This window comes from Myotis daubentonii, chromosome 2 (assembly GCF_963259705.1).
Source record: "Myotis daubentonii chromosome 2, mMyoDau2.1, whole genome shotgun sequence".
Lineage (NCBI taxonomy): Eukaryota > Metazoa > Chordata > Mammalia > Chiroptera > Vespertilionidae > Myotis > Myotis daubentonii.
Window position 1 is genome coordinate 100,483,563 of NC_081841.1, and position 25,839 is coordinate 100,509,401.

Below are 25,839 nucleotides of genomic sequence, written 5' to 3' on the forward strand. Positions count from 1 at the left end.
ATCCTTTAAATAAGTATATTCTTACTGTATTTTAAAATTCTAGAATGAAGAATAGTTTCTAACATAATAAGCATTTGAAACATTTGACACTTAAATTTTATGCTGCATAAAGTTGAATTTGATAATTCTGTTCACATATCTTTCTTTTCTACCTTGAATATTTGATTTAGACTTTTTTCCTGTTTAAGGAAGAGTTACTGGGTCTAGTATCATACTGTATTAAAGGGGTGCTTTATTCTATGTTTATGACCGGTATTAGAGTACTGCTAATAAATATGCTTTTCTGGAAGTTGTTCGAGCATATGAATTGCTGCCAAACATGGATGTTTCCAGCACAGTGGTGGAATCTTAACTTTGTGCTTCATTGATTCTTTTGTAACTTTTGCATTAGGCTGCTGTCTGTAAAAAAAAAGAAAAAGAAAAAGAAAAAAGCTACCTGTAACACTGATCTCATGGGCTGATAGCTTGATTTCTTTTTTTTAAAATACATTTTATAATATTCATCAATTTCTTTAGATTAACAGTGGGATGTGGAATGCTACCCCTAAATTTGGAAGACTGTAATCAATTTCCTCTTTTGATTGAACATTTTAGGGTTTGAATTGCACTGCTGATATGCAAACAAGGGAAATATTGATGAAATTATCTGGAACTGTAGAATGTGAAGGGCCCAACCGGCATCTCTATGACTTCACTGGAAACTTGAATTTAGATGGAAAAAGGTATCACTTTCCCTTTTCTTGGTGTTTATTTTATTTATTTATGGGACTAAGAACTGCTGAAGCTTTGGAAAATATTAGTTTGTTTTCTGGCTTCATAATATCTCAAAAACAGTGAGATTTCTTCATGTCTAGCGTAGATATGTGAGACTGACCTTCTTTTGAAACACTGTTTTAATCAATTTAAACCATTGCCTAAATTTAAGGAAAGAACTGATTTTTCTTAAGAAAAAACAGCCAGAGGGTCTGAAATGATGTTCAGGGCACCATCCTGTTCTGTGTGTACTACCTGCCAGGGAGGAGAGGTGGTTTTGGCTGCATGAAATTATCCAGAAAAGCAGAAGGGAGGTGTCTGATTGTATGAAATCTGATATTTATTAGAGAACCTGTTTTTTTTCTTTTCTTTTTGCTAGCATTCTTTAAAGTAGGTTAAATGAAAGGAACAACAATTAGGCTTCTTTTAAAATATTCACTGCTGTCTATATTCTGTTGCCTTTGTTCTCTTGGCATTGTTTTCTTGGTGGAGAATCATTTTTGTCATTATGTTGGGGAGTAGTTTCTGCCTTCTGCCCATCTTTAATCTGCATGCTTTTTATCAGTGCTTCCCACCTATATATTTTGAAGAGACCCATAGAGAAGAACCTGATCACGGTAATCAACCCAGAATAACCATAACAACCACATGTGCCTACTTTCTTGGTTTTTGTTTGGTGTGCAGAGCTGTTGCATAGGCTCCCATTTTGAATTTCTAAATTACTGCTCAGCCTTTTATCTAATCATTAAGTCGTTCTTGACAAATTTGATATTATAGCATTTTTTTCTCCTCTATAATAGACTATAAAATAAATTTCTGGTTATTTTAGCAAATTTTTTTCTTTTCTTTTCTTTTTTTTTGGTGTTGAGTTTCATAACAAGGTTATAAGAAATACAATTCCCTCTAACATTTTACAGGAAAAAACAAAAAAATATTTTTGTAGTGATGAATGGATAAGAGAAACCTTTCTTGTGGGTCTTCTTCTTCTCCCCCCCCCCCTTTTTTTTTTTATAGATTAAGCCAAGGGTAACCTTTATTGTCTCAGTGAAATAGTTCAAATTTGAGTAAAGGAAACATTTGATTTATTGTGGGTTTATGTTTAAGGGGAAAAGCTCATGCTCATTTGTCAGACTACCATTGAATACAAATATTGTTTCCTATTTTTAGTCCTGTTTCCCTTGGGCCTGACCAGATCTTATTAAGAGGCACACAGCTTCGAAACACTCAGTGGGTCTTTGGCATAGTTGTTTACACTGGACACGACACCAAACTCATGCAGGTAAAACATTTCTATACTGAAAAACAATGCTTATTTTAGTCTTTTTTTTTAAAAAAAAATTGCTGTTTTTATGGAATAAAGAGTAGAAATGCAGATGTTGTATTTAGGAAGCTCGAGTTTGTGAGCTTAACTTTTGTAAGTAAGTGCCTTTGCTTTGGTTCTTTAGGTAGTCTCTCATAGATTTCTGTTATTATATCATATATCTGTTACCCCTGCTTAAAATATCAGTGGTTTTGTTTTCTGGATTTAGGGGACAATCAGTTCTGGACCTAAGAGCGGACTTGTTCTTCCTTATTTCTCTCACTACTTCTACGCCTCACCCCCATTAATTAGGATTGTATAGTAAATTGTCTTATTTAATTCAATTCTAGTTAATTTAAAATCAGTTATTTTTGAACTAATGTTTATTCTTCATATAGCAAAAAAATTAATGAAAATGATATTGTTCTTTCTCCCTGTTAATATTTTTAAATTAGTTGCGAATTTGCAGATCACATTTACATCCTATATAATAAAAGCCTAATATTCTAAGTGTCCGTTCATCTGTTCAACCAATCAAAGCGTAATATGCTAATGATATGCTAAGGCTGCTCAACTGCTTGATATGACATGCACTGACCCCCAAGAGGCAGATGCTCCAACCAGTAGGTTAGCTTGCTGCTGGGGTCCAGTCAATTGGGACTGAGTAAGACAGGCCAGACATGCCCTGGAGCCCTTCCATGGTCCCTCCCTGGCTGGCCAACCTCCTGTGTCCCTCCCCGGCCCTGATCATGCACCAGTGGGGTCCCTCGGCCTGGCCTGCACTCTCTTGCAATCCAGGACCCCTTGGAGGATGTCGGAGAGCCAGTTTCAGCCCGATCCCACTCAATGCAGGATGCAGGATGTGCCCCCTGGTGGTCAGTGTGCTCCCACAGGGGGAGTGCCACTCAGACAGAAGCCAGGCTCATGGCTGGCGAGTGCAGGGCGGGAGCGGGCCTAAGCTGTCAGTTGGACATTCCCCAAGGGCTCTGGGACTGCGAGAGGGTGCAGGCTGGGCTGAGGGATCCCCCCATAAGTGCACGAATTTCATGCACTGGGCCTCTGGTTATGACATATTTTGCTAGACTAGTTTGAAATTCTGCATAAATCAGTGTCCCTATGTGTAATTTCTTATATTTCTTTGATATCACTTGGCATCTTATTTTACTAATGGTCACTATTAATGAGAATTAGCTTTGTAGCTTATCTGGCCTTTTATATACCTTCCAAAGCAAGCACTTGACTATGTTTCTTAACTAAAAAATGTTCAGTGACCACTATGTACCATGTCTTGTGCCAAGCTGTATGGATACAATACTGAAAGGCCCAGCCTTATTCTCTGGAGCCATGGGCGCTGAGAAGTAACAGGGAATTATGAAGTAGAGAGTTCATTGTTGTATATGTGTCATTACAAAGCCCTATGGGTGCATATCGAAGGGTCAGCCAACCCAGGTTTAGGCACGTCAGTTGACTAGCTACTAAGAATGATACTAAGGAGCACATTTTAGAAATAAAGTTGGAGAAGGGAGGCTATTGTGTTGGTCTACTCTTTGAGGTTAAATGATGTAGGAGAGAGTTAACCATTGATAGAACAGATGAACTAATAGACCCTAATAGATGGGGAGGATTAGAGGGTGAAGTTGAAGATTATTGGAGTTTCTGAGTGACAGTTGATCAGTGTGTAGGGTGCTTGCCTTCAAGTTTCTAGGGTGCAAGTTTTATAGAGTGAGGAGACCTGGGAGTGATTCATGGGAGTAGAAAGCTAAAGGTAGAGCTGTTGGAGGCCATTTGATGTTGAGGAGTAAAGGACTGAGAGACTATGACATTTGATGGGTCGATGCTGTGACTTTAAAGATTGGATCATGGCAAGGCTGGGGTAGAGATGGATGCCATAAGCCAGTTGGTCGGAGGACTTGCTGAGGGAAGAGGCTAAAGGCAGTGTCGCCAAATGGCATGAATTTTACAAGTGGGTTTTTCACATGGCATTAGAAAAATGAAATATCTGAAGTACTGCTGAGTCCCACATATACATTCCATAATATTGCCCAGAATCTGAGGGATGCGAGTCTGCTTGAGGGGCCTTCAGGGAAGGCGTGTCCTCTGCTGGGGAAGGCAAGGGGCAGGAGAACAGCTTCTGATGGAGGGCAAGGACATAGAGATGTGATGGACCTGGAATGGTAGGACTCTAGGTGGTGTGGTGGAAAGATTACAGAATGAGTGTATGTGGGAGTGGGGGATCTAAAACTATTCAGCTAAAAAGTGAATAACTGGTGAATGCTGAGAGGCAGCTCTTGGATTAAGATTATTCAGTATATCTGACCTGTGTCTGATCTGTCCTTCCTGCTGGATCATCACCCACTCCCAAGGGCATGTTAGACAGTTTTAAGTTTGGTGGTTCTGAGCAGCCTGTATATGAAGACTATCTTGATAAATAGTGCCCTGCTACCTAACTAGTATTTTCTAATTTCCCCAGTCCAGTGCCAGCTTCCATTGTCTAACTCTTTTGAAACTCCACTAATCACAGACCACTTCTTTTTTTAATGTAGTGACAAAGAGATCCAGGGATTAGCTTAAATTTGGGCAGGGCCCCAAGTCTAGTTTTTAGATTGTGCATGTTACAAATTTAGCTGTTCTTCAAGATTCCTGGTACACTGATTGTTTCCAAAGGGGGGAATACTGTTTTTCTAGATCATATGTTGGTAACAGAGCTTTGTAGCTAAGTTCTATGAGATAATTAAGTTACACTTAAAATGATCCCATCATCTCTTCAGCAAGCAAGGTGTGTCCTGTTATCTTGTAAATCTGCATCCCATGAGTGTGATGGGCACTTTTCCTTGCACCAAGATGTGATAAACCTCTTTGCAAGCTTTATTACATGCTGATTCTTCAAGTACAGAATAATGGAAAGGCCCAGAAGTGTCTGTGCTACAGTCTCTGTGCCTATAAGGCTGAAACGAGTAGTAAAAATGACGCGCTTTCACAGGGGATTAACAGACATAGTGGAAGCCATCCTGTTTGGGAAATAACATTTTTGTCTGTACTTGTGCTACTTGGCCACAGAGAGGAAACATGGTTGCTTTAGGGCTCTTTTACTTTGTTCTTGTTTTTCAAACTCTCACCTCAATGCCTTCTGTTCTTCACAGTTCCCTTGTTTATGTTTAGTGTAGTTACATGTAGAAATATTTCAATGTCTGTTGTTTCTGTTGGCTGATTGAATGGGAAAGAGAGATATTATAGTAATTGCAGCAAACAGTGCCCCATGTACTGTTCTAGAAATTTGCATGTATTAACTCATTCATTCCTCACAATGGCTCTATGAGGAAGATACTATTATTTCCATTTTTTAGATGAGGACACTGAGGCACACGGTGTCCAAGTAGGTTACCAAAGTTACACACCAGTGAGAGAGAGAGCTGGGATTTGGCAGTCTGGTTCGAGTCCATGTTCTAACTAGTACTCTAGTGACCACTTTCTTAGGAGGAAATGAAATGTGTAAAATTCAGGTCAGATATAAGCTTTTACAGAATCTAACACTTTGGCCTGTTTCTATTAAGAACTCCATTACTCAGAAGTAGCAGTGCTTTCTAAGAATTTTACAGACCTTATAATGCTAGTCAGAATTTCACATTATAAGCTCATCCTTGTCAGCCAACATGGTCAGCATATAGGGATGAGTAGGCACAGCTTGACTTTCTACAAGGTGCATGTGTTGAAGCCTGAGGTTTCAGCCTCTTGTGTTGCATGAAAGATAACTTTTCTCAGCCCTGTTAACTGGTCAGGATTTGACCACTGGAGAAGATCAGAAATTCATAAATGAATGGAGTCATAGAAAAAGACATTTATTGTAAATTTTTTCTGCCTGTGCCTCTAATGAATGTTTATTAGAAATTATAAGAAAGATCATCTTTAGTTATAAAAGATGGGGATAGGCAATCTTGCAACTGGTCTCTTGGCTCTTGACCTGAGGCCAGAGGTGATGTGTCCTCCATTGACCTTTAGATGGTATTTGACTGCTGCTAGGTCAGCTTTTACTAATGGATTTTCATTTATATTTTAGAGGAATTTTTAAAAGTGTGTTAAGGGAAAATAATTTAGAGAACTAAAGTGAAAGGGAGAAAAGAGTATAGAAAGGAAAATGCTGTTGCGCTGTTAAGATACCTTAATGGACTTAGCTTTTCAAAATGGCCACTAAGACACTTCCCCATCTCCCCACCCCCACAGAAAACCATGGCCATAAGAGTAGTGTTTCTGAGGTTGGTGATAGAATTCAGGTAATTTCAGAGATGTTGTATGAGTTTTTCTATGGAACTGAGGAATTACCTTTTATTTTCATCTTGATTTTATTTTCACATTGTGACTTTATTTGTATTCTTCTTTTCAGAGACATTTTTCATCCTAGCTCTGTTAATGTTCAGATAAATTGAGCCAGGTGGAGAGTTCTGACTTCAGTTTGGCACAAGGCACCATTTTAATGGCCCATTAGTGTCTTAAGATTTCAAACCACCTGATCTTTGCAAATCAGTGTTGCCTCTAAAGAGACGGACTCATGACTCATGGAGGGAGACCTGCAGACTGTAGGTCCTGTGCACATCTCCCTGTCCACTTCTGGTTTTCTGATTTTATCTAGGCTCTGCTCACCACTCACCAGGAGTGGCTTATTACCATCCATTGTATTACTATGTTAGTTTCCTATTGCTGCTCTAACAACTTACACACATTTAAGTTTAAAACAATCTGAAGTTGTTATGTTACCGTTCTGCAGGTTAGAAGTCTGATATCAGGTGTCTGCAGGCAGCACTCCTTCCTATAGAGCACCTGGGAAGGCTCTAGAGGGGAATATTCCCTGCCTTTTCTGACTTTCTAGAGGCTGTTTGAATTCCCTGTCTCATGACCTCCTTCCCCACTTCAGCTTCAAAGCCAACAATGTTGCATTTCTGTGACCATTCTTCTGTAGTCACATTTCCTGATCAAGGACCTGTGTGATTAAATTGGGTCCACTTGGATAATCTAAAATTATCTCCCCAAGTCACAGTCCTTCATTTAATCACAACTGCAAAGTCCCTTTTATCATATAAGGTAACATTCATAGGGTCCAGTTATCTATAATAATGAAAGGGTAATATGCTAATTAGACCAGATGTCCTTCTGGACATCCTTCCTTCTGGACAAAGCTGCAGCGGGTGGGGGCAGAGGCAGAGGCCCCTGGCGCAGGCACGGTGGGCGGGGGCCAGGGCCAAGGCCCTTGCACCAATGTCGTGCATTGGGCCTCTAGTTAGGATATAGATATCATTGTAGGGGTCATTATTCTACCTACCATACTTACCTTCAGAAAATTTTTAATAAAATGACTTTAGGTGCATAACTGTCTAGTGCAAATAGTTCTATTGACTTTTCCACTGCTGAGAGGTATAGTCCCAAATTTTCCACCTGATGTGCAGTGGTCCTTGAGTCTGGCTGTAATGAATATGTCTAAACTCACTACCCAACACTGGTCTCTGTTCTAGCTGGGCTCGTTTCTCTAGCAGCAGTGAGAAATCCAACTTTGCACATTTACATATGTTGGGCTGACTTTCTGCTTTTGTTTTATCTTCCTGTTTATATCCTGTTTATGATTCAGGACTTCATTCAAATTTCTTCTGGCTACTAGAACTTTCCTGACTCTTCCTTCTTGTCTCTTGTTCAATTTCCAAATGAATTATTTGCCCATCCATTTATTTTGACACCTGTTGACGTTCTATTTTACGTTATTGATGTGTATGTGTTTGTATGTCTTTTTCTCAATTAAATATGTACTTTCACATTTTATCTTTGTCTATTAATTATGGAGCTATGTTATTACTTTGAAAATTCTTTCCAAAGCTTTACAATATCAAATATTTAAGTTTCTCTTGAATTAGAAATATTCTGATTTCTTTAAATTTGACTGAAACAAGTAGAGTTGAAATGTGTTCTTGAAAATGATAGAATGTGTCTTCTGTCATCTTTATTTAAAATAGACTTGTATGCATGCATATAAGCAAAACCAATGGAAACAGGCAGTAGGGAGGTGAGGGCCTGTGCTGGGGGGCAAGAGTGGGTGGGGAGAGGTCATTGGGGAAAAAGGAGACATTGTAATACTTTCAACAATAAAGAATTTAAATCATTTTTTCTTTCCAAAACAAACACCACCTAGAAGCAAAAAATAAAAAAAAAATAATAATAAAACTAGCTGCTGATTCAGGAATATGGTACATTTTAAGAATTTCATTGATTATTTGGCAAAAATACAGTCTTACTTTTTATGAGTTGAATTTGTGTAACTTACCTTCTTTCCTCCCCACTCCTTGCCCCCGAGTCTGTTCTGTGATCCTCACGGACTTTAAATGCTATTGTACAGAATTCCACCAAAGCTCCTCTCAAGAGATCGAATGTTGAGAAAGTGACCAATGTGCAGATTCTGGTGTTGTTTGGCATCCTGTTGGTCATGGCCTTGGTGAGCTCAGCAGGGGCCCTGTACTGGAATGGGTCTCAAGGTGGAAGAAACTGGTACATCAAGAAGTTGGGTAAGTCTTGGGATGGATTGCATGTTGAAGTAGAACAAAACATTTTTGGGAAATCTTTCTAAGCACATGTGTGGTGGCCATGCCATCTTTCTCTACCCTTTGGCTACTCTGTATAATGCCAGCCTATCAAGGATAATTGAAAGATTAGTAGTCATGTAATGAAGTGAAGAGGGATGCATTTGGGGATTGTTTTATATTCAAGTGATTATTTTAAACTACATTTTTGAGTTATTTTCTTAGGGTTGTTCTAGGGCAGTGATGGCGAACCTTTTGAGCTCGGCGTGTCAAAATTTTGAAAAACCCAAACTTAACTCTGGTGCCATGTCACATATAGAAATATTCATAATTTTTTTTTTTTATATTTGCAACCATAGTAAAAAAAGATTTATATTTTTGATATTTATTTTATATATTTAAATGCCATTTAATAAAGAAAAATCAACCAAAAAATGTATAAAATGAACAAAAACAGAAAAACAAAGTACATTTAGGAAAAAAATAATAATAAAAACAATGATAATCAAATGGTACAAAAACTAGAAATTAGTGACTTTTTTGGTGCTGAAGTTTGTCTGCTAATTCTTCGATTGCAGGTTCACACTTGGTGCACTTCAAGGCCAAGCAAGCGCCACTAACTTCATCTGTTAGCCGGTTTCTTTTGTTCGTTTTAATATTATTTAATGCTGAGAACAAAGTCTCACAAAAATATGTTAATGAAAAAATTGTTAGCAAAGCCATCGCTAGATTTTTTATGTCGCTAAAAGTGTCAGGTACTCTGTTCCAAGCTCTCAAAATTTCTTGTTCGTAGTTGCACTCTTCTTCATTATTCAAACGATTTTGTTCCAGATTTTCACCTTGTAATTTTAAGTTCGGTTCATTCATATGAACAGAGAGATCTGTGAAAAACATCAAATTGCTGACCCACTTATGATCATTGATCTGAGGAAAGTTTGCCAGATCCTTCTTTTCAATAAATACCGTAATTTCTTCAAAGCACTCTACAAATCGCTCAAGTACTTTACCTCGACTCAGCCATCTCACATTATTGAACATCAGTAGTCCATGTAGATTGAATCAACTTCCTGTAAAAGTGCAGAAAATTCTCGCTTGTGAAGGGGTCGAGAAGCTATAAAATTCACAATTTTTGTTACAACTGACATTAAATCATTCAATTCTGAGAATCCCGATTTGGCACACAACACCTCCTGATGGATAATGCAATGAAAAGGTACAAGTGGGTGTCTATTAGCTTCCATAAACAATTTCAGGAATCCCACATTTTTTCCCACCATATTTGGTGCCCCATCTGTCGTGACTGACACAATTTTAGAGATATCAATGTTTAGGTCACTGAATGTTTTTATAACAACCTTACATATTTCGTTTCCTGATGTACTTATTGGCACTGATTCTAACTTTATCAACTCTTCTCTCATTGTGAGACCATCTGAATATCTAGCAATAATGGCCAACTGAGCATTTGATGTGACATCAGTAGTTTCATCAAGAGAAATCAAAAACATTTACAACTATTTAAGTCTTTTTAAAATTGATGTTGTACGTTTTTGTTAAGATCTATTATTCTGTCTTTGATAGTTTCTACTGAGTGGTAACTCAGAAATTCTTTTAATAATATCATCTTTATTTTTCATATCATGAAATAGAGCTGGTGCACATCTTGGAAATGTTTCCTTAATAAATTCTCCATCACTGAGGGCTTTTCCATGCTGAGTATGGAGTGAGCAATACAGTAACTTGCTGATGTTAAATTTGTAGAGCATCTTACAAATTTAATGATGGAATTGATTGACTTTTATAGAGGTGTAGCTGCCTAGAAATGTATTCCTTCCTTTCATCGATACTTTTTTTCAAGAGCTGACAATGATTAGTTTCAAAATGTCTCTTTACATTCCACGTTCTGCTTACTACCATTTCATTACACAGTATGCACAATGATCTGTTGTTTCTGTCGACAATCCCGTACATCTCGGTCCCTATATCTTAAAAGGGTCAGCTACTGCTACTTCCACTTCCTTTATCATTCAATCTTGCTTTCTTATTTTTTGATTCTCTACCACAAGGCTGCAAAAATAAATAAATATAAATCACGGCGTTTTTTATAAAAGGTTGATAGGTTTCTTACCTATTAACTTTTTGCAGTGTTGTTGCACTGACTCCTGGTGCAAAACAATGCAAAGATAGTATGTATAATCAACAAATATATGGTGCTGTAATCAATTATCCAGCACGCAGAATGTCTTGTCGAGCACTGTTGCACTGTATATCTTTTTCTTATAACCCTCCCACTCCTGTTTCCTAACGAACATGGTGATCAAGTGCGTCCGTTTGCCAAATGCACCTGAACGCATGGGAAGCTTACCAGAGGCACATATTGACAATAATGAGGCCGTTTCCAGAATTGGGCATTTTGTCACTCGAGTAAAAATAAAATGTCATGAGTAAAGATTAATCTCTTTATAGTGCAATTCTTTTTTTTAAAAATTTTTTTTAAAAAAATATATTTTATTGATTTTTTTACAGAAAGGAAGGGAGAGGGGTAGAGAGTTAGAGACATCGATGAGAGAGAAACATCGATCAGCAGCCTCCTGCACACTCCCTACTGGGGATGTGCCTGCAACCAAGTTACATGCCCTTGACCGGAATCGAACCTGGGACCCTTGAGTCCTCAGGCTGACGCTCTATCCACTGAGCCAAGCCAGTTAGGGCTATAGTGCAATTCTTAACCTTTTTATATTAATATCTATATTGGAACAATGTATCTTGGATGTTTTCACTATGTATCTTTGCTACGCAACACCGATGTACATGTTTACATCCGGTTTTAGAATTGCATTATTGATCATGAGTAACGTGAGTAATAATATTACTCAAGTGATGCCCAACTCTGGCCGTTGCAAGAGACAAATATTTGAATTATGCAATTTTTTGTCTCTGTCGATGCTTGTCACCCAAAATGAGTTCGTGTGTCACCTCTGACACGCATGTCATAGGTTCGCCATCACTGTTCTAGGGATTATAATGTATGCCTTAATTTATTAGCATCTACTTCAGATTAGTACTAATATAATTCCAGTATAATACAGAAAATTTCCTTTAATATAGATGTGTCTCCTCCCCTACTTTATGCTATTTTTGTCATATATTGCATCTACCTATCAACCCAATTACGGTGTTGTAATTATTGACTTATATAATCTTATGCCTTTTAAAGAAGCAAAAAGCAAAAAAAGAAATAAACTTCTGCAGTTATTTTACATTAACCTATTTACTTCATTTCTTCCTATGGATTTGAGTTACCAGCTTATGTCATTTCTTTGCTTCATGTAGCTTCATTCTCTCCTCACTCCTTTGTGCTCTCATATATATTACATCTTTATAACAAAAGTCCACCAATGTAATTTTAATGATTTTTTGCCATCATGTTTTTAAATCCAAAAGAAAGGATAAAATATATAATTATAGTCTTTTTTTTTATTATTGTCTAAAGTTTTACATATGTCTCCTTTTTCCCCAATTGACCCCGCTCCCCCAGCCATTCCCACCCCAGGCAAGCCCCCCGCCCCAGTGTTTGTGTCCATTGGTTATGTTAATATGCATGCATACAAATCCTTTGGTTGCTCTCTAACTCTCCTCCCCCTCCCCTGCCATTTGTCTCTGGATCTATTCTTGTTCATCAAATTATGTTGATCATTATATCCCACATATGAGTGAGATCATGTGATGTTTATCTTCTCCGACTGTCCTCACTTCTGCAGTGTCCTATGAACACCTCTTTAACAGATGTAACCTGATGCCAGTCACACTGGGGGACATGCCTCCCTCTGCTTACTCTCCTACCCACAACCTCCTATTAGAAGCCAGTTCTTTATTGGAAAAGATTGTATATTAGTAGCCTTTGTATTCACAGTTGGTGCCATATAGCAGGTGCTCAATAACTATTTTTTCCCCTTTATTGAATAAGATATTACAAATGTGTCCTTATCCCCCCAATGTTCCCTCATCCCCCCAATCTCAATAACTATTTTAATGCCAATGTCTAAATGTATACATAATCCAATAATTTTTTTGTGTATCTTTTAGAGAAATTTCAAAATAATAAAATAAAAGGAAACTTAGTGGAGACTAACTAAAGCTATACAGATATTCTGGTTTTCTTCCACAGAGACAAACTCAGATAATTTTGGATATAACTTGTTGACATTCATCATCTTGTACAACAACCTTATCCCCATCAGTCTGCTGGTGACTCTTGAGGTTGTGAAATACACCCAAGCCCTTTTTATAAACTGGGTGAGTATCACAGCAGAGTTGTAAAGTTGAGCTACTGTAGAAATGTCAACCACAATTTTCTAATACCCTCTCAGAACCTTAGCCATTCACTTGAGCTTCCAGAAAAGAATAATATAACTAATTTATGAATATGATTTGGCCAGGGATCTCTGGCAAAGGTGTCCCTGAACCAGTGATAGCAGTTACTAGGTACCTAACATCTCAGCTCCCGGATCAATGAAATGGGGGTGGGGCATTTGAACCTATTCAAAGGGTTCTTGTAAGAATTAAGTGAGAAAATGGAGGCAGAGTGCTTAACAGATGCTTGTCCTCTGGTGAGCAGGGATGAAGTGGCTATAACTGTTTATGTTTTGAAGTTTCATTAGTTCTAAGGAAAGGCCTCTTAGGTGTTTCTATATCAGTGTTTATTAAATATCAAAACTCATGGTGACAGTAAACTTGGATTCCATTGTTAAGAATGGAAGTGGAATTATTTATTTATTTATTTATTTGTTTGTTTGTTTGTTGTTGTTAATCCTCACCAGAGGATATTTTTCCATTGATTTTTAGAGAGAGTGGAAAGGAGGGGAGAGACAGAGGGCGAAACATTGATGTGAGAGAGACACATCAATTGGTTGCCTCCTGCATGCACCCTGACCAGGGCCAGAGGTTGAACCTGCAACTGAGATACATTGCTGTTGCCCAGAATCTAACCTGGGACCCTTCAGTCCATGGCCGACATGGGCCAACTCTCTATCCACTAAGCCAAACCAGGTAGGGCAGAAGCGGAATTTTTAAGGAGCTGTCATTGTCATTAAGCTCTTGACTTCAGTAGCCTGTATATGCAGCTCAGGTGCTTTCATGGACATTTTAAACTTTTTCATTATTATTTTTTAAATTTTTATTAAATTTACTGGAGTGACATTGGTTAATAAAATTATATAGGTTTCAAGTGTACAGTTCTATAACACATCATCTGTGTATTACATTGTGTGCCTACCATTCAAAGTCAAGTCTCCTGTCACCAGATATTTGAAAAGAGTAGAAGGGGTCGTGTACATTTTTATTTGATCCTCATAATAATCCTGTAAATTGGGTATTAGCTGAGTTTAGAATATGAGTTAGTCTAGGTCATGAAATGCTCATCTTGAAACCAAATAATCTGTATATAAATACCATGTTTTCTCCTGGTATCACAGTGCTTCTCTATAATAATTGCCACAGTATTTTTAACCCAAAATTAAAAATTAGCACTTATAGTATCTATTTTTAATCTAAATGAAGGATTAATGTTATACATTTTCTGAAAGGCCACTCTTCTCTCTCCAGGACACAGATATGTATTATATTGAAAATGACACTCCTGCTATGGCCAGGACGTCAAACCTTAATGAAGAGCTTGGTCAGGTGAGAACCTCTTTGGGAACTTTGGTATTGGTGACATGAGTGTGAGGGGAGACTAGTGTTAGAAGAACCATGGAGAGATTTTTGCAAAATTACTTCTATATGAATGTGGTTTGATGTCTGAAGAGCTATTTAGTGTTTGAAAGTACTATCTACACTAATAAAAGAGAAACATGGTAATTGGCGTACGACCGCTACCCTTCCCATTGGCTAATCAGGGCGATATGCAAATTAACTGTCAGCCAAGATGGCCACGGGCAGCCAGGCAGCTGAGAACAGGAGGTTTGGTTGCCCTAGCGATGAGGAAGCCAAGGTTCCCCGTCTACAGCTACGGGGGCTCTGAGCTCCTGAAGCAACAACTCCAAAAGATACAATGTTTCAATTATAGAAGCTAAAAGATGGCTGTTAATTTGCATACTCAGGCTCCAAGCGGAGTGAAGCCAAACAGCCCTGAAGCAGCAGGGCAGAGAGGCCTCAGGGCCCCGGGAACAGTGGAGCAGACAGGCCTCCTGGCCCGGGATCAGCAGAGCCGAGAGGCCTTCCGGCCCCGGGATCAGCGGAGCCGAGAGGCCTCAGGACCCCAGGATCAGCGGAGCCGCGAGGCCTCAGGACCCCAGGATCAGCGGAGCCGAGAGGCGTCCCGGCCCGTGACCAGCGGACCCAAGAGGCCTCCCGGCCCCGGTTATCAGCAGAGCCGAGAGGCCTCCCGGCCCGGGATCATCGGAGCCGCGAGGCCTCCCGGCCCCGGGATCAGAGGAGCCGCGAGGCCTCAGGACCCCGGGATCAGAGGAGCCGAGAGGCCTCAAGACCCCGGGATCAGCGGAGCCGCGAGGCCTCAGGACCCCCGGATCAGTAGAGCCGAGAGGCCTCCTGGCCAGGGATCAGCGGAGCCGAGAGGGGTCCTGGCCCTGGGATTAGCGGAGCAAGGAGACCTCCCAGCACCAGAATCAGGGTGACGGGGCAGCGACCAAACCCCTGATCGCCCTGCAGCTCTGTGTGTGACAGGGTGCGTGGCCACAACCTCTCTATGGACCCTGCTCTGTTCCTGACAGATGGGAGCTCCTCAACCCCCTGATGGGCCCTGCTCTGTGACTGATAGGGGGCAGCGCCCCAACCCCCTGATCGGCCCTGCTCTGTGCGTGACAGGGGGTGGAGCTGCAACCTCCCTATCGACCCTGCCTTGAGTGTGACAGGGGGCGGTGCCCCAACCCCCCAATCGGCCCTACCCTGAGCATGACTGAGGGTGGCATCGCAACCTCCTGATCCGCCCTACTCTGTGTATGACAGGGGGCGGTGCCCCAACTCCCCAATTGGCCCTGCTCTGAGCCCGACCAGGGGCTGCACCTAGGGATTGGGCCTGCCCTCTGCCACCCGGGAGCAGGCCTAAGCCAGCAGGTCGTTATCTCCCGAGGGGTCCCAGACTGCGAGAGGGCACAGGCTGGGCTGAGGCCCCCCCCCAGTGCACAAATTTTTGTGCACCGGGCCTCTAGTTAAATATAATTGTTAATCAGTTTTGAATTGCATTTTTAGGCTTGCATAGATCTTATCACTTAGGAGGTACCTGCAAAAAATTTAGTACAAAAATACAGTACAGTATTCTTTTGTACTATTAAAATTGTTAGTAGCAAATGGTAAAGAGAACAGTGATTAAGATTCTCAGATATTGTTTAACCCTACAAAACAGGTAGGTTTTTGAAGGACAAATATCTGTTAAATCTCTTACATGTTCCGGATTTTGTTTCTGAAATATTCCAGGGAACCACTGTCTTTTCCACCATTCCCCCTGAACCCCAATTACTTTACTGAGTTGTGCTTTGCATTATGTTTTCCTCTTATGTTGAAATTACTACAAGCTACTACCTCCTTTGAATGCATTGCAATTAAAGATTTTAATTTCACTTTATACATCTTATTGAAACCTCCCAACTACCCTGTAAGTTGGTTGCTATATACATCAGACTAAATTTACCTTCTGTTTGAATTTTCCCCCCAGTTTTCCAGATAGTTAGTTCATCTCTTTTCTATGTCCCCATAACAATCTTCCCAAACATAAATACAATAAAATAAGGGACATGATAGTGATATATTGTCTGTTTTCCTCTTGAAACTTTCAAGCCCATTATGGGGTATGGATGTGCCTGAGACAAAGTCTTTGGTTATTTTGCACAGTGCTTAGTATATCATTGTTCTCAGGTGCCATTGAACTGGACCTGAAGGATTGAACGTGCTCAAGAAGCACTAGTATGAAATAATTCATCCTTATTGGGTGCCTGGGGAAGTAATTTTATTTTATTTTTCAATTACAGTTGACATTTAATATTATATTAATTTCTGGTGTACAACATAGTGACTAGGTATTTATATAACTTACAAAGTGATCAACCTGCTCAGTCTAGTATCCATCTGACACTAACCATAGTTATAATATTATTCACTATGTCCTCTATGCTGTACTTACATCCCCATGACTATTTTATAACCGCCAATTAGTACTTCTTAGTTCCTTCACCTTTTTCACCCATCCACCCACCCCCCTCCCATCTGGCAGCCATCAATTTGTTCTCTGTATGTATGAGTTTGTTTCTGTTTCGTTTGTTCATTTATTTTTTAGATTCCACATGTAAGTGAAATCATATGGTGTTTGTTTTTCTTTCTCTGTCTGACTAATTTCATTTAGCATAATAGCCTCTAGGTCAGGGGTGGGCAAACGTTTTGACTCGAGGGCCACAATGGGTTCTTAAACTGGACCAGAGGGCCGGAACCAAAGCATGGATGGAGTGTTTGTGTGAGCTAATATAAATTCAAAGTAAACATCATTACATAAAAGGGTACGGTCTTTTTTTTCAATAGTTTTATTCATTTCAAACTGGCTGGATCCAGCCGGCGGGCCGTAGTTTGCCCACGGCTGCTCTAGGTCCATCCATGCTGTCACAAATGGCAAGATAAATTATAAGATATTATTTTTTATGGCTGAATAATATTCCAATGTATATATGTACCACTTCTTTTATTTTATAAAAGGAAATTTATTTAAAATATATACCTTTCTCTAGGTGCAAGTCTTTAAGTCAGATTACTATATTTCATTTGTTTTATTACTATAGTACTCAGATATAATTTGTTATACATATTAATTAGATTCATGAATAGATTCATCACTAATTAAAATATCTGCATATGAAGGTAACATATCTCTATATTTTATATTACCTTACATTCAGATAAAATCAGATTTTCTTAAAATAATTTTTAAAAATAATTTGATTACTTTGTTCTAGCCTCAGGAATTAAATTATGATCAGTCTTTAAATGCTTGGCCTTCTTTTTTTCCCTTTATTGATTAAGGTATTGTATATGTGTCCTTATCCTCCCTTGCCCCCCCCCCCCCCCCCACTATGTACCACTTCTTTATTTGTCTATTGATGGACACTTAGGTTGCTTCCATATCTTGGCTATTGTAAATAATGCTGCATGAACATTGGGGTGCAGATATGTTTTTGAGTTAGTTTTGGATTTTTTCAGATAAATACCCAAGTGGAATTGCATGGTGAAGTAGTTTTGAGTTGGAACTTATAAGTTAAAATTCAGTAGGCAGAGTGATAGCAAATCTTGATAATTTCTTATTATAAATTTTTCATTTTTTAATATTTTAATTTAATCTTTAAAAACAAGGCAGAAACACTTTATTAGAAGACTGATTCTACTGGAATTTTTATACCTTGACTTACTACACATAAAATTCATATAAAAACTTATTTATAAAGTATTAATTACCTATAGTATACTAATTTTCTATTTCTATGTAATTTTATATTTCTTTAGGAGCATTAATCATCTTTCTTAAAAAAATGTTTCTTTACCTAAATGCCTTTTAATTGCTTTAAAAATAACAATATTGTATAATTAAGAAAAAGTACAGAGTACAATTCATGTTATTAATCCTCTTTTATAAAACAGAAACACATGGCTTCCCTTTGGGGTCCCTGGAGTACATCCAGCATCGAGCAACAGTTATGAACACTCTTTAGAAAACACATAAGAGCCCTGGCGGGTAGCTCAGTTGGTTGAGCATTGTCCTGATATGCCAGGGTTGTGGGTTCTATCCATGGTCAGGGCATATACAAGAAACAACCAATGTGTACATAAATAATTGGAACAACAAATCTCTCTCTCCCCCCACCTCTCTCTCTCTCCCCTGCCTCCCTAAGTATTAATTTTAAAAAAAGAGAACCACTGAGAAACTGGAGACAATTCTGTTAGTTACTCCCCCCTCACCAATCCATAATATAATGTCCCAGAATATTACCCATAGAATGATGTTACATATCTTCTGGCCAGATCCTTTTTTTCATAGATGTGGAAACTGAGCTGAAGAAGGATGAGGTGACTTTTTCAAGAGTCCACCAACTAATTATTATTCAGAACCTGAGCTGCCGGGGTCCAACCCCAGCAGGTCCAGGGGTTCCCAAAGGTGTGGACAGAGTTGGCGAAGAAGGAATGACACAGAGACAGCGTTCAGTTGATCAGCAGCCTATCCAGGATCTCTAGCCAGGATCTCCAGCCAAGTTCTGGTCTGGATCTCCAGCGAAGTTCTGGTTAGGATCTCCAGCCAGGTTCTGTGTCCATGTTGTCTTGCCAGGTTCTCCAGGTTCTCCAGCCAGGTTCTGTAGCCATGTTCCCTCGCTAGGTTCTTCAGCCAGGTTCAGTCACCAGGTTCTAGTCAGGTTCTCTTGCCAATTTCTGTAGTCAGGTTCAGTCCAGGATCTTTTGCCATGTTCTCTCCAGCGAAGTTCTTCTGTCTGTAGGTTCTGTGTAGGTTCTGTCTTCTTGGCTCTCTTCTAAGTTCTGTCTCCTAAGTTCTGTGTCCTAAGTTCTGTCTCTTGCTGTCTTGTTACATCTGTATTTATACCAGTTGATTCAATCCTATCAATCTCTATTACAAAGGTTAGGGCGTTTCTTATCTCCATTCCAGGGAGTAAAGATTATGTAGCTTAAGCATGATTGTTCATAGTTAAAGTGATTAATTACCCGCCTGGCACTTAGTTGAGGGGTTTTATTCCCTCCCTAACTTCAGGGGAAAATCCCTACCTGGGGATTCAACCTTTCTCGGAGAGGTGACCTTGGTTAAAACACAGTGCCAAGAAGGTGAGCAAACATATTAAGAACCGTATGCCATATATGCCAGGTCCCTTGAAACAGCAAGGATGGACCGGCTCCCGGCAAATTCCCCCTTTTTTATTTTTTAAAAGCAAGCATTAAAAAGAAAAACCTCAAATGCTCTCTTATATCCATTTTAAGAGTAGGATTGGCGCTTTCCGCTATTACCTGAGTCCTGATCTATCACCCCAGGGAGAGCTTGCCAATCCTGCACTTTCCCAGGGTAGAAAGGCTGCAGTGGGGTTAAGGATAAGGCTCCTTGAGCCTACCTCCTCCCATGCTTTTACATTTACCTTTTCTTCCTCAGAAAAGCATGGACATACTTCTTGTATAAAACGTTCTGTCTGACTGGGAGTAACCTTAATTCCTCTGCTAGCAAGCATATGTGTTAAAAGATCAATACAGAGTCTTATTTCTTTAGACTCAGTATGGCACATCTTCTTAATCTAAAGATCAATACAGAGTCTTCTTTCTTTGGACTCAATATGGCACATCTTCTCAATATAAGAATCAATACAGAGTCTTCTTTCTTTGGACTCAGTAAGGCACATCTTCTCAATCTAAGTTCTGTACTATCCACCTTCTTACCCTACTTATCCTCTATAGCGGGGTCTGCAGTACCCTGGTGGAGTCCTATCCATCCCGAGTGTGGGGTTCTCAATAGGGGGGGGGGGGCTTACCTAGGGGAATCCTGTTCCAGGGGTTCCCAAAGGTGTGGACGGAGTCAGCGAAGACTACCCACCCTCTTCCTACGGTGGAGTCCTATCCATCCTGAGAGTGGGGCTTACCTAGGGGTCCCTGTTCGGGCGCCAGATGCCGGGGTCCAACCCCAGCAGGTCCAGGGGTCCCCAAAGGTGTGGACGGAGTGGGCGAAGAAGGAATGACACGGAGACAGCGTTCAGTTGATCAGCAGCCTAGCCAGGATCTCCAGCCAAGTCCTGGTCTCGATCTCCAGAGAGGTTCTGCTTCGGGTCTCCAGCCAGGTTCTGTGGCCATGTTCCCTCGCTAGGTTCTCCAGCCAGGTTCTGTCCAGGTTCTCCAGCCAGGTTCAGTCACCAGGTTCTAGTCAGGTTCTCTTGCCAATTTCTGTAGTCAGATTCAGTCCAGGATCTTTTGCCATGTTCTCTCCAGCGAAGTTCTTCTGTCTGTAGGTTCTGTGTAGGTTCTGTCTTCTTGGCTCTCTTCTAAGTTCTGTCTCCTAAGTTCTGTGTCCTAAGTTCTGTCTCTTGCTGTCTTGTTACATCTGTATTTATACCAGTTGATTCAATCCTATCAATCTCTATTACAAAGGTTAGGGTGTTTCTTATCTCCATTCCAGGGAGTAAAGATTATGTAGCTTAAGCATGATTGTTCATAGTTAAAGTGATTAATTACCCGCCTGGCACTTAGTTGAGGGGTTTTATTCCCTCCCTAACTTCAGGGGAAAATCCCTACCTGGGGATTCAACCTTTCTCGGAAAGGTGACCTTGGTTAAAACACAGTGCCAAGAAGGTGAGCAAACATATTAAGAACCGTATGCCATATATGCCAGGTCCCTTGAAACAGCAAGGATGGACCGGCTCCCGGCACTGAGCTATCTCCTTCTGAGTTCTTTGCTCTCTTTTCTGGGAGGACATAGTTCTCACAGCACATGTACATTGGGAGTTCACCTCTTTTTATGCTCTTATGTGAAAATGGTTGGCTTGTTGGCCTCCTCCAGAAGTTTCTTTTTACCTTTGTATATTGAGAGTTTAATGCATTAAATCTCTAAAATTTCATATCTTGGAAAGTTATGTAATCTATAGCAGTTTCATCCTGCCTTCATGTAATCTTAATGGTGACAGTGACTGAGAAGCGTGATGTTTGTTCTTTGCTGCTCAGGATATGCCTTCTTAACCCAACTAGGAGACGGGGGTCTTAAAAAGAGATATTTCAGGGTTGCCAAAGTCTGAGCTTGTTGTCTTGACATATTGGACATTAGGAGAGAATACTGTATGAGATCATGTGAATATCTTGAAAAATGATATGTGTCTTTGAGATGCCTCTTTTCAGAACTTAAATGCTTATAGATTTCCTAGAGGCCCAGTGCACGAAATTCGTGCAGGGGTGGGTGTCCCTCAGCCTGGCCTGCACCGTCTCCAATCCGGGACCCCTTGGGGATGTCCAACCTGCAGTTGGACATCCCTCTCGCAATCCAGGACCTCTGGCTCCTAACTGCTCACCTGCTTGCCTGCCTGATTGCCCCTAACCCCTCTGCCTGCCTGCCTGATGCCCCTAACTGTTCCCCTGCCTGCCTGATCACCCATAACTACTCTACCTGCTTGCCTGATCACCCCAAACTTCTCTGCCTGCCTGCTTGATCACCCCTAACCTCTCTGCCTTCCTGCCTGATCGCCCATAACCACTCTGCCTGCCTGCCTGATCACCACTAACTGCCTCTCCCTGCCTGCCAGATCACCCCTGACCACTTGCCTGTCTACCTGATCACCCCTGACTGCTTGCTGGGGGGCAGGGCCAGCCCTGCGAGGGGCCATCTGCCTACCTGATTGCCCCTAACTGCTGGTCGGCCTGCCTCATCACCCCTAACAACTCTGTCTGCCTGCCTGATCACCCCTAACCACTTGCTTGGGCTTGGGGCTAGCCCAGTGAGGGGCCGTGTGCCTACCTGATCACCCCTAACCGCTGGCCTGCCTACCTGATCACCTCTAACCACTCTGCCTGCCTGCCTGCTCACCTCTAACTGCTTGCTGGGGGACGGGGTCAGCCCGACAAGGGGCCATGGTGGTTCTGATCTAACGGTTGTTATGGTCGTGACACTGTTATGGTCTCTGGCTTATTATTATATAGGATAATGGCTCCAGGGTTGTTACTGAGTCTCCTTTGTGCATCTCCACACAATTAGACTCTATAAGTAGCTATAAGTGGTCTAAGCATTAGAATATATTAATTTAATAATATTTAATTATGATTGTTATATATAATATCTATGCAATTCTAAAATATATTTTGCTTGATTGAAGGAAATTTACCTTTGAAAATTTATACAGATTTTGAAAAACATAGACTAAAGACTTTATTTATTGGTTTTTGCATCTTATTATATTATTGATGTATGTATGTTTCTCTTATTCTTTGATTTAGGTTAAATACCTGTTTTCTGACAAAACTGGAACTCTTACATGCAATATTATGAACTTTAAGAAATGCAGCATTGCTGGAGTAACCTATGGGTAAGTGTGTTTATTACTTATTGAAAAATTGATTTGTTTTTTTCCCAACAAAATAAGTTTATTTTTATCTGCTTAGTCAAATACTTTGACTTTCTGAGAGTTTGAAAAGATATGTATAAGCTTTTAGTGCCAAAGCCAAAAAAATCCTTCCCAAGATCAATGTCAAGGAACTAAAGTTACCACTTATTTTTTTTTCTAGGAGTTTTATAGTTAAAGTATTATGTTCAAGTCTTTAATCCATTAATTTTTGTGTATGGTGTAAGATAGAAGATCCAGTTTTATTATTTTGCATGTGGCTCTCAAATTTACCAAAATCACTATTGAAGAGACTGTTCTTTCCCTATTGTTTATTTTTGGCTCCTTTGAAATAAATTGGTTAACCATAAATGTGTGGGTGTATTTCTGGGCTCTCTATTCTATTCCATTGACCTGTTTTTATGTCAACACCATACTGCTTTAATTACTATAGCTTTGTAATATAGTTTGAAATCAGAGAGCATGATGCCTCTGGTTTTGTTCTTCTTTCTCAAGATTGCTTTGGCAATTTGGTTATTTTGTAGTCCCATACATATTAGGATTGTTTGTTCTATTTCTATGAAAAATACCATTGACATTTTGGTAGAGATTGTATTGAATCTGTAGATTTCTTCAGGTAATATGGACATTTTAATAATATACATTCTTTTTATCCATAAGCATGAACTATCTTTCTATTTATTTGTGCCTTCTTCAGTTTTTTTCATTAATATATTATAGTTTTAGGTATTTTTTGATACAATTGTAAATGTGATGTTTTCTTTTAAAAAAATTTAAATACTCACCCAAGGATATGTTTTAAAAAATGATTTTAGAGAGAGGGGAATGGAGAGAGAAAGAGAAAACCATGGATGTGAGAGAGAAACTTCTACTGTTTGCCTCCCATATGCACCCTGACCCACGGATCAAACCTTCAACGTTAGTATGTGCCCTGGCCGGGAATCGAACCCACAACCTTTTGGTGCACAGGATGAAGCCCCAACTAACTGAGCCACACCAGCCAGGGCGTGATGCTGATAGTTCATTATTAATGTATATAAATGCAACAGATTTTGTGTTTGATTTGTGTCCTGCAACTTTACTAATTTTGATTATTCTCATAGTGTTTTTGGTGGAGTCTTTAGGGCATTCAGTTCTTATGATGTCATCTGCAAATAGAGTTTTACTTCTTTCTCATTTGGATGCCTTTTATTTCTTTTTCTTGCCTGTCATTGTTGAATAAAAGTGGTAAGAATGGGCATCCTGACTTGTTCCTGCTCTTAGGAAAAAAGGCTTTCAGTTTTTACTATTGAGTATGATATTAGATGTGGACTTAATCGCATATGGCCTTTATTATGTTGAGGTATGTTCCCTCTGCACCCACTTCTTGAGCATTTTTAATCATCAATGGATATTGAATTTTGTCAAATGTGTTTTCTGAACTTATTGAGATGTTCATATGATTTTTATCCTTCATTTTTGTTTTTTACTGTAATGTATCCCATTGATCGATTTGCATATGTTGAATCATCTTCATCCCTGGAATAAAGTTTACTTGATTATGGTGTTTGATCCTTTTAACGTATTATTGAATTTGATTTGTGACTATTTTGTTAAGGATTTTTGTTGAGGATCTATGTTCATTAGGGATAGTGGTCATAATTTTCTTTTCTTGTGGTGTCCTTGTCTGGTTTTGGTATCTGGGTAATGCTAGCAACAGAAAATGAGTTTGGAAATGTTTTCTTCTTTTATATTTATGGAATAATTTGAGAATGATTGGTATTAATTTTTCTTTAAGTGTTTGGGAGAATTCACCAGTGAAGCTGTCTGGTCTGGAATTTTTGTTTGTTGGAAGTTTTTTTTTTTTTTTTTAATTTAATCTCCTTAATAGTAATGGATCTGTTCAGATGTTCTATTTCTTCATGATTCAGTCTTGGCAGATTGTTTTATCCATTTTTTTTTATAGATTATACAATTTGTTGGTGTATAGCTGTACATAGTAGTCTCTTTTGATCCTTTGTGTTTGTATGTTATCAATCATAATATCTCTTTCATTTCTGATTTTGAGATCTCCCTTTGTGTGTGTGTGTGTGTGTGTGTGTGTGTGTGAATCTAGTGAAAGATTTGCCCATTCTTTTAATTGAACCAGCTCTTAGTTTTATTGATCTTTTCTTTTGTCTTTCATTTATTTCTTCCCTGGTCTTTGTTATTTCTTCTACTAACTTTGGGGTTTATATGTTCTTTTTCTAGTTCTTTGATGACTAAAGTTAGGTTGTTTAAAAGTTTTCTTATTTCTTGATGTGTGGCCATTTATCCCCATGAATTTCCCTCTTAGAACCACTTTTGGCTGCATACCATAAGTTTTGACATGTTTCCATATTATTTTGTCTCAAGGTATTTTTAATTTTTTTCTATTGATTTCATTTTGAACCTTTGGTTATTCAGAAGTATGTTGTTTTATCTTCTCATATTTCTGATTTTTCCAGTTTTCTTCTTGTAATTGATTTCTCTGTTAAAAATGCTTGATATGATTTCAGTCTTAAATTTATTAAGACTTGTTTTGTGGCCTAATATATGATCTGTTTTGGAGAATGTTCTATGTGAAAATGCCTGTCATTTGCTCAGTTTGGTGATCACTCTGTTTTTTCTCTCTCTCTGGAAGTCATTTTCCAGAACTGACAAGAGAGCAATCCTCAGATGATTTCTGGTAAGTATATTCTAGCATGCTTGATCCTTTAGTGGGAAATGTTATGGAACAATTCTATATTTTCATGTCTTACCTGAATACTTAGTAATTAAAAGTTGCATTTGTTATTTCAAGAGAAAACCAGAATAAAATTTAATTGTGAATATGATTTTCAAAGTCCAGTGATACTACTAGGCTTTAACAACAAATAGTGAGCCCTTGGTCCAATATTTCCCACTCACTTTCCACCTCTTAGGATAATGTCTTCAAGGTTGTAGTATACATGTTATATAGCAGGTATTAGAATTTTATTCCTTTTAAAGGCTGAATAATATTTCTTTGCATGTATATACCATATTTTGTTTATCCATTTACCTGTTGACGGGCATTTGGGGTATTTTCACCTTTTGGCTGATGTTAATAATGCTGTTATGAACATTGGTACACAGTGGGTCTCTGCTTTCAATTATTTTGGGTATGTACACA

General features: G+C 39.2%; 1 protein-coding gene across 3 annotated transcripts in view; it reads left to right on the forward strand.

Annotated features, from left to right (window-relative positions):
- Positions 1-25,839, forward strand: part of ATP8A2 (ATPase phospholipid transporting 8A2) — a 680,267-nt gene that overhangs the window by 160,579 nt on the left and 493,849 nt on the right. For all 3 annotated transcript variants that reach the window (XM_059684018.1, XM_059684019.1, XM_059684020.1), the window contains 7 exons: positions 595-722; positions 1,921-2,032; positions 8,427-8,592; positions 12,776-12,903; positions 14,212-14,289; positions 22,564-22,652; positions 25,330-25,374. In XM_059684018.1, coding sequence (XP_059540001.1) covers positions 595-722; positions 1,921-2,032; positions 8,427-8,592; positions 12,776-12,903; positions 14,212-14,289; positions 22,564-22,652; positions 25,330-25,374 — 746 coding nt within the window. The remainder of the gene's footprint in view (positions 1-594; positions 723-1,920; positions 2,033-8,426; positions 8,593-12,775; positions 12,904-14,211; positions 14,290-22,563; positions 22,653-25,329; positions 25,375-25,839) is intronic.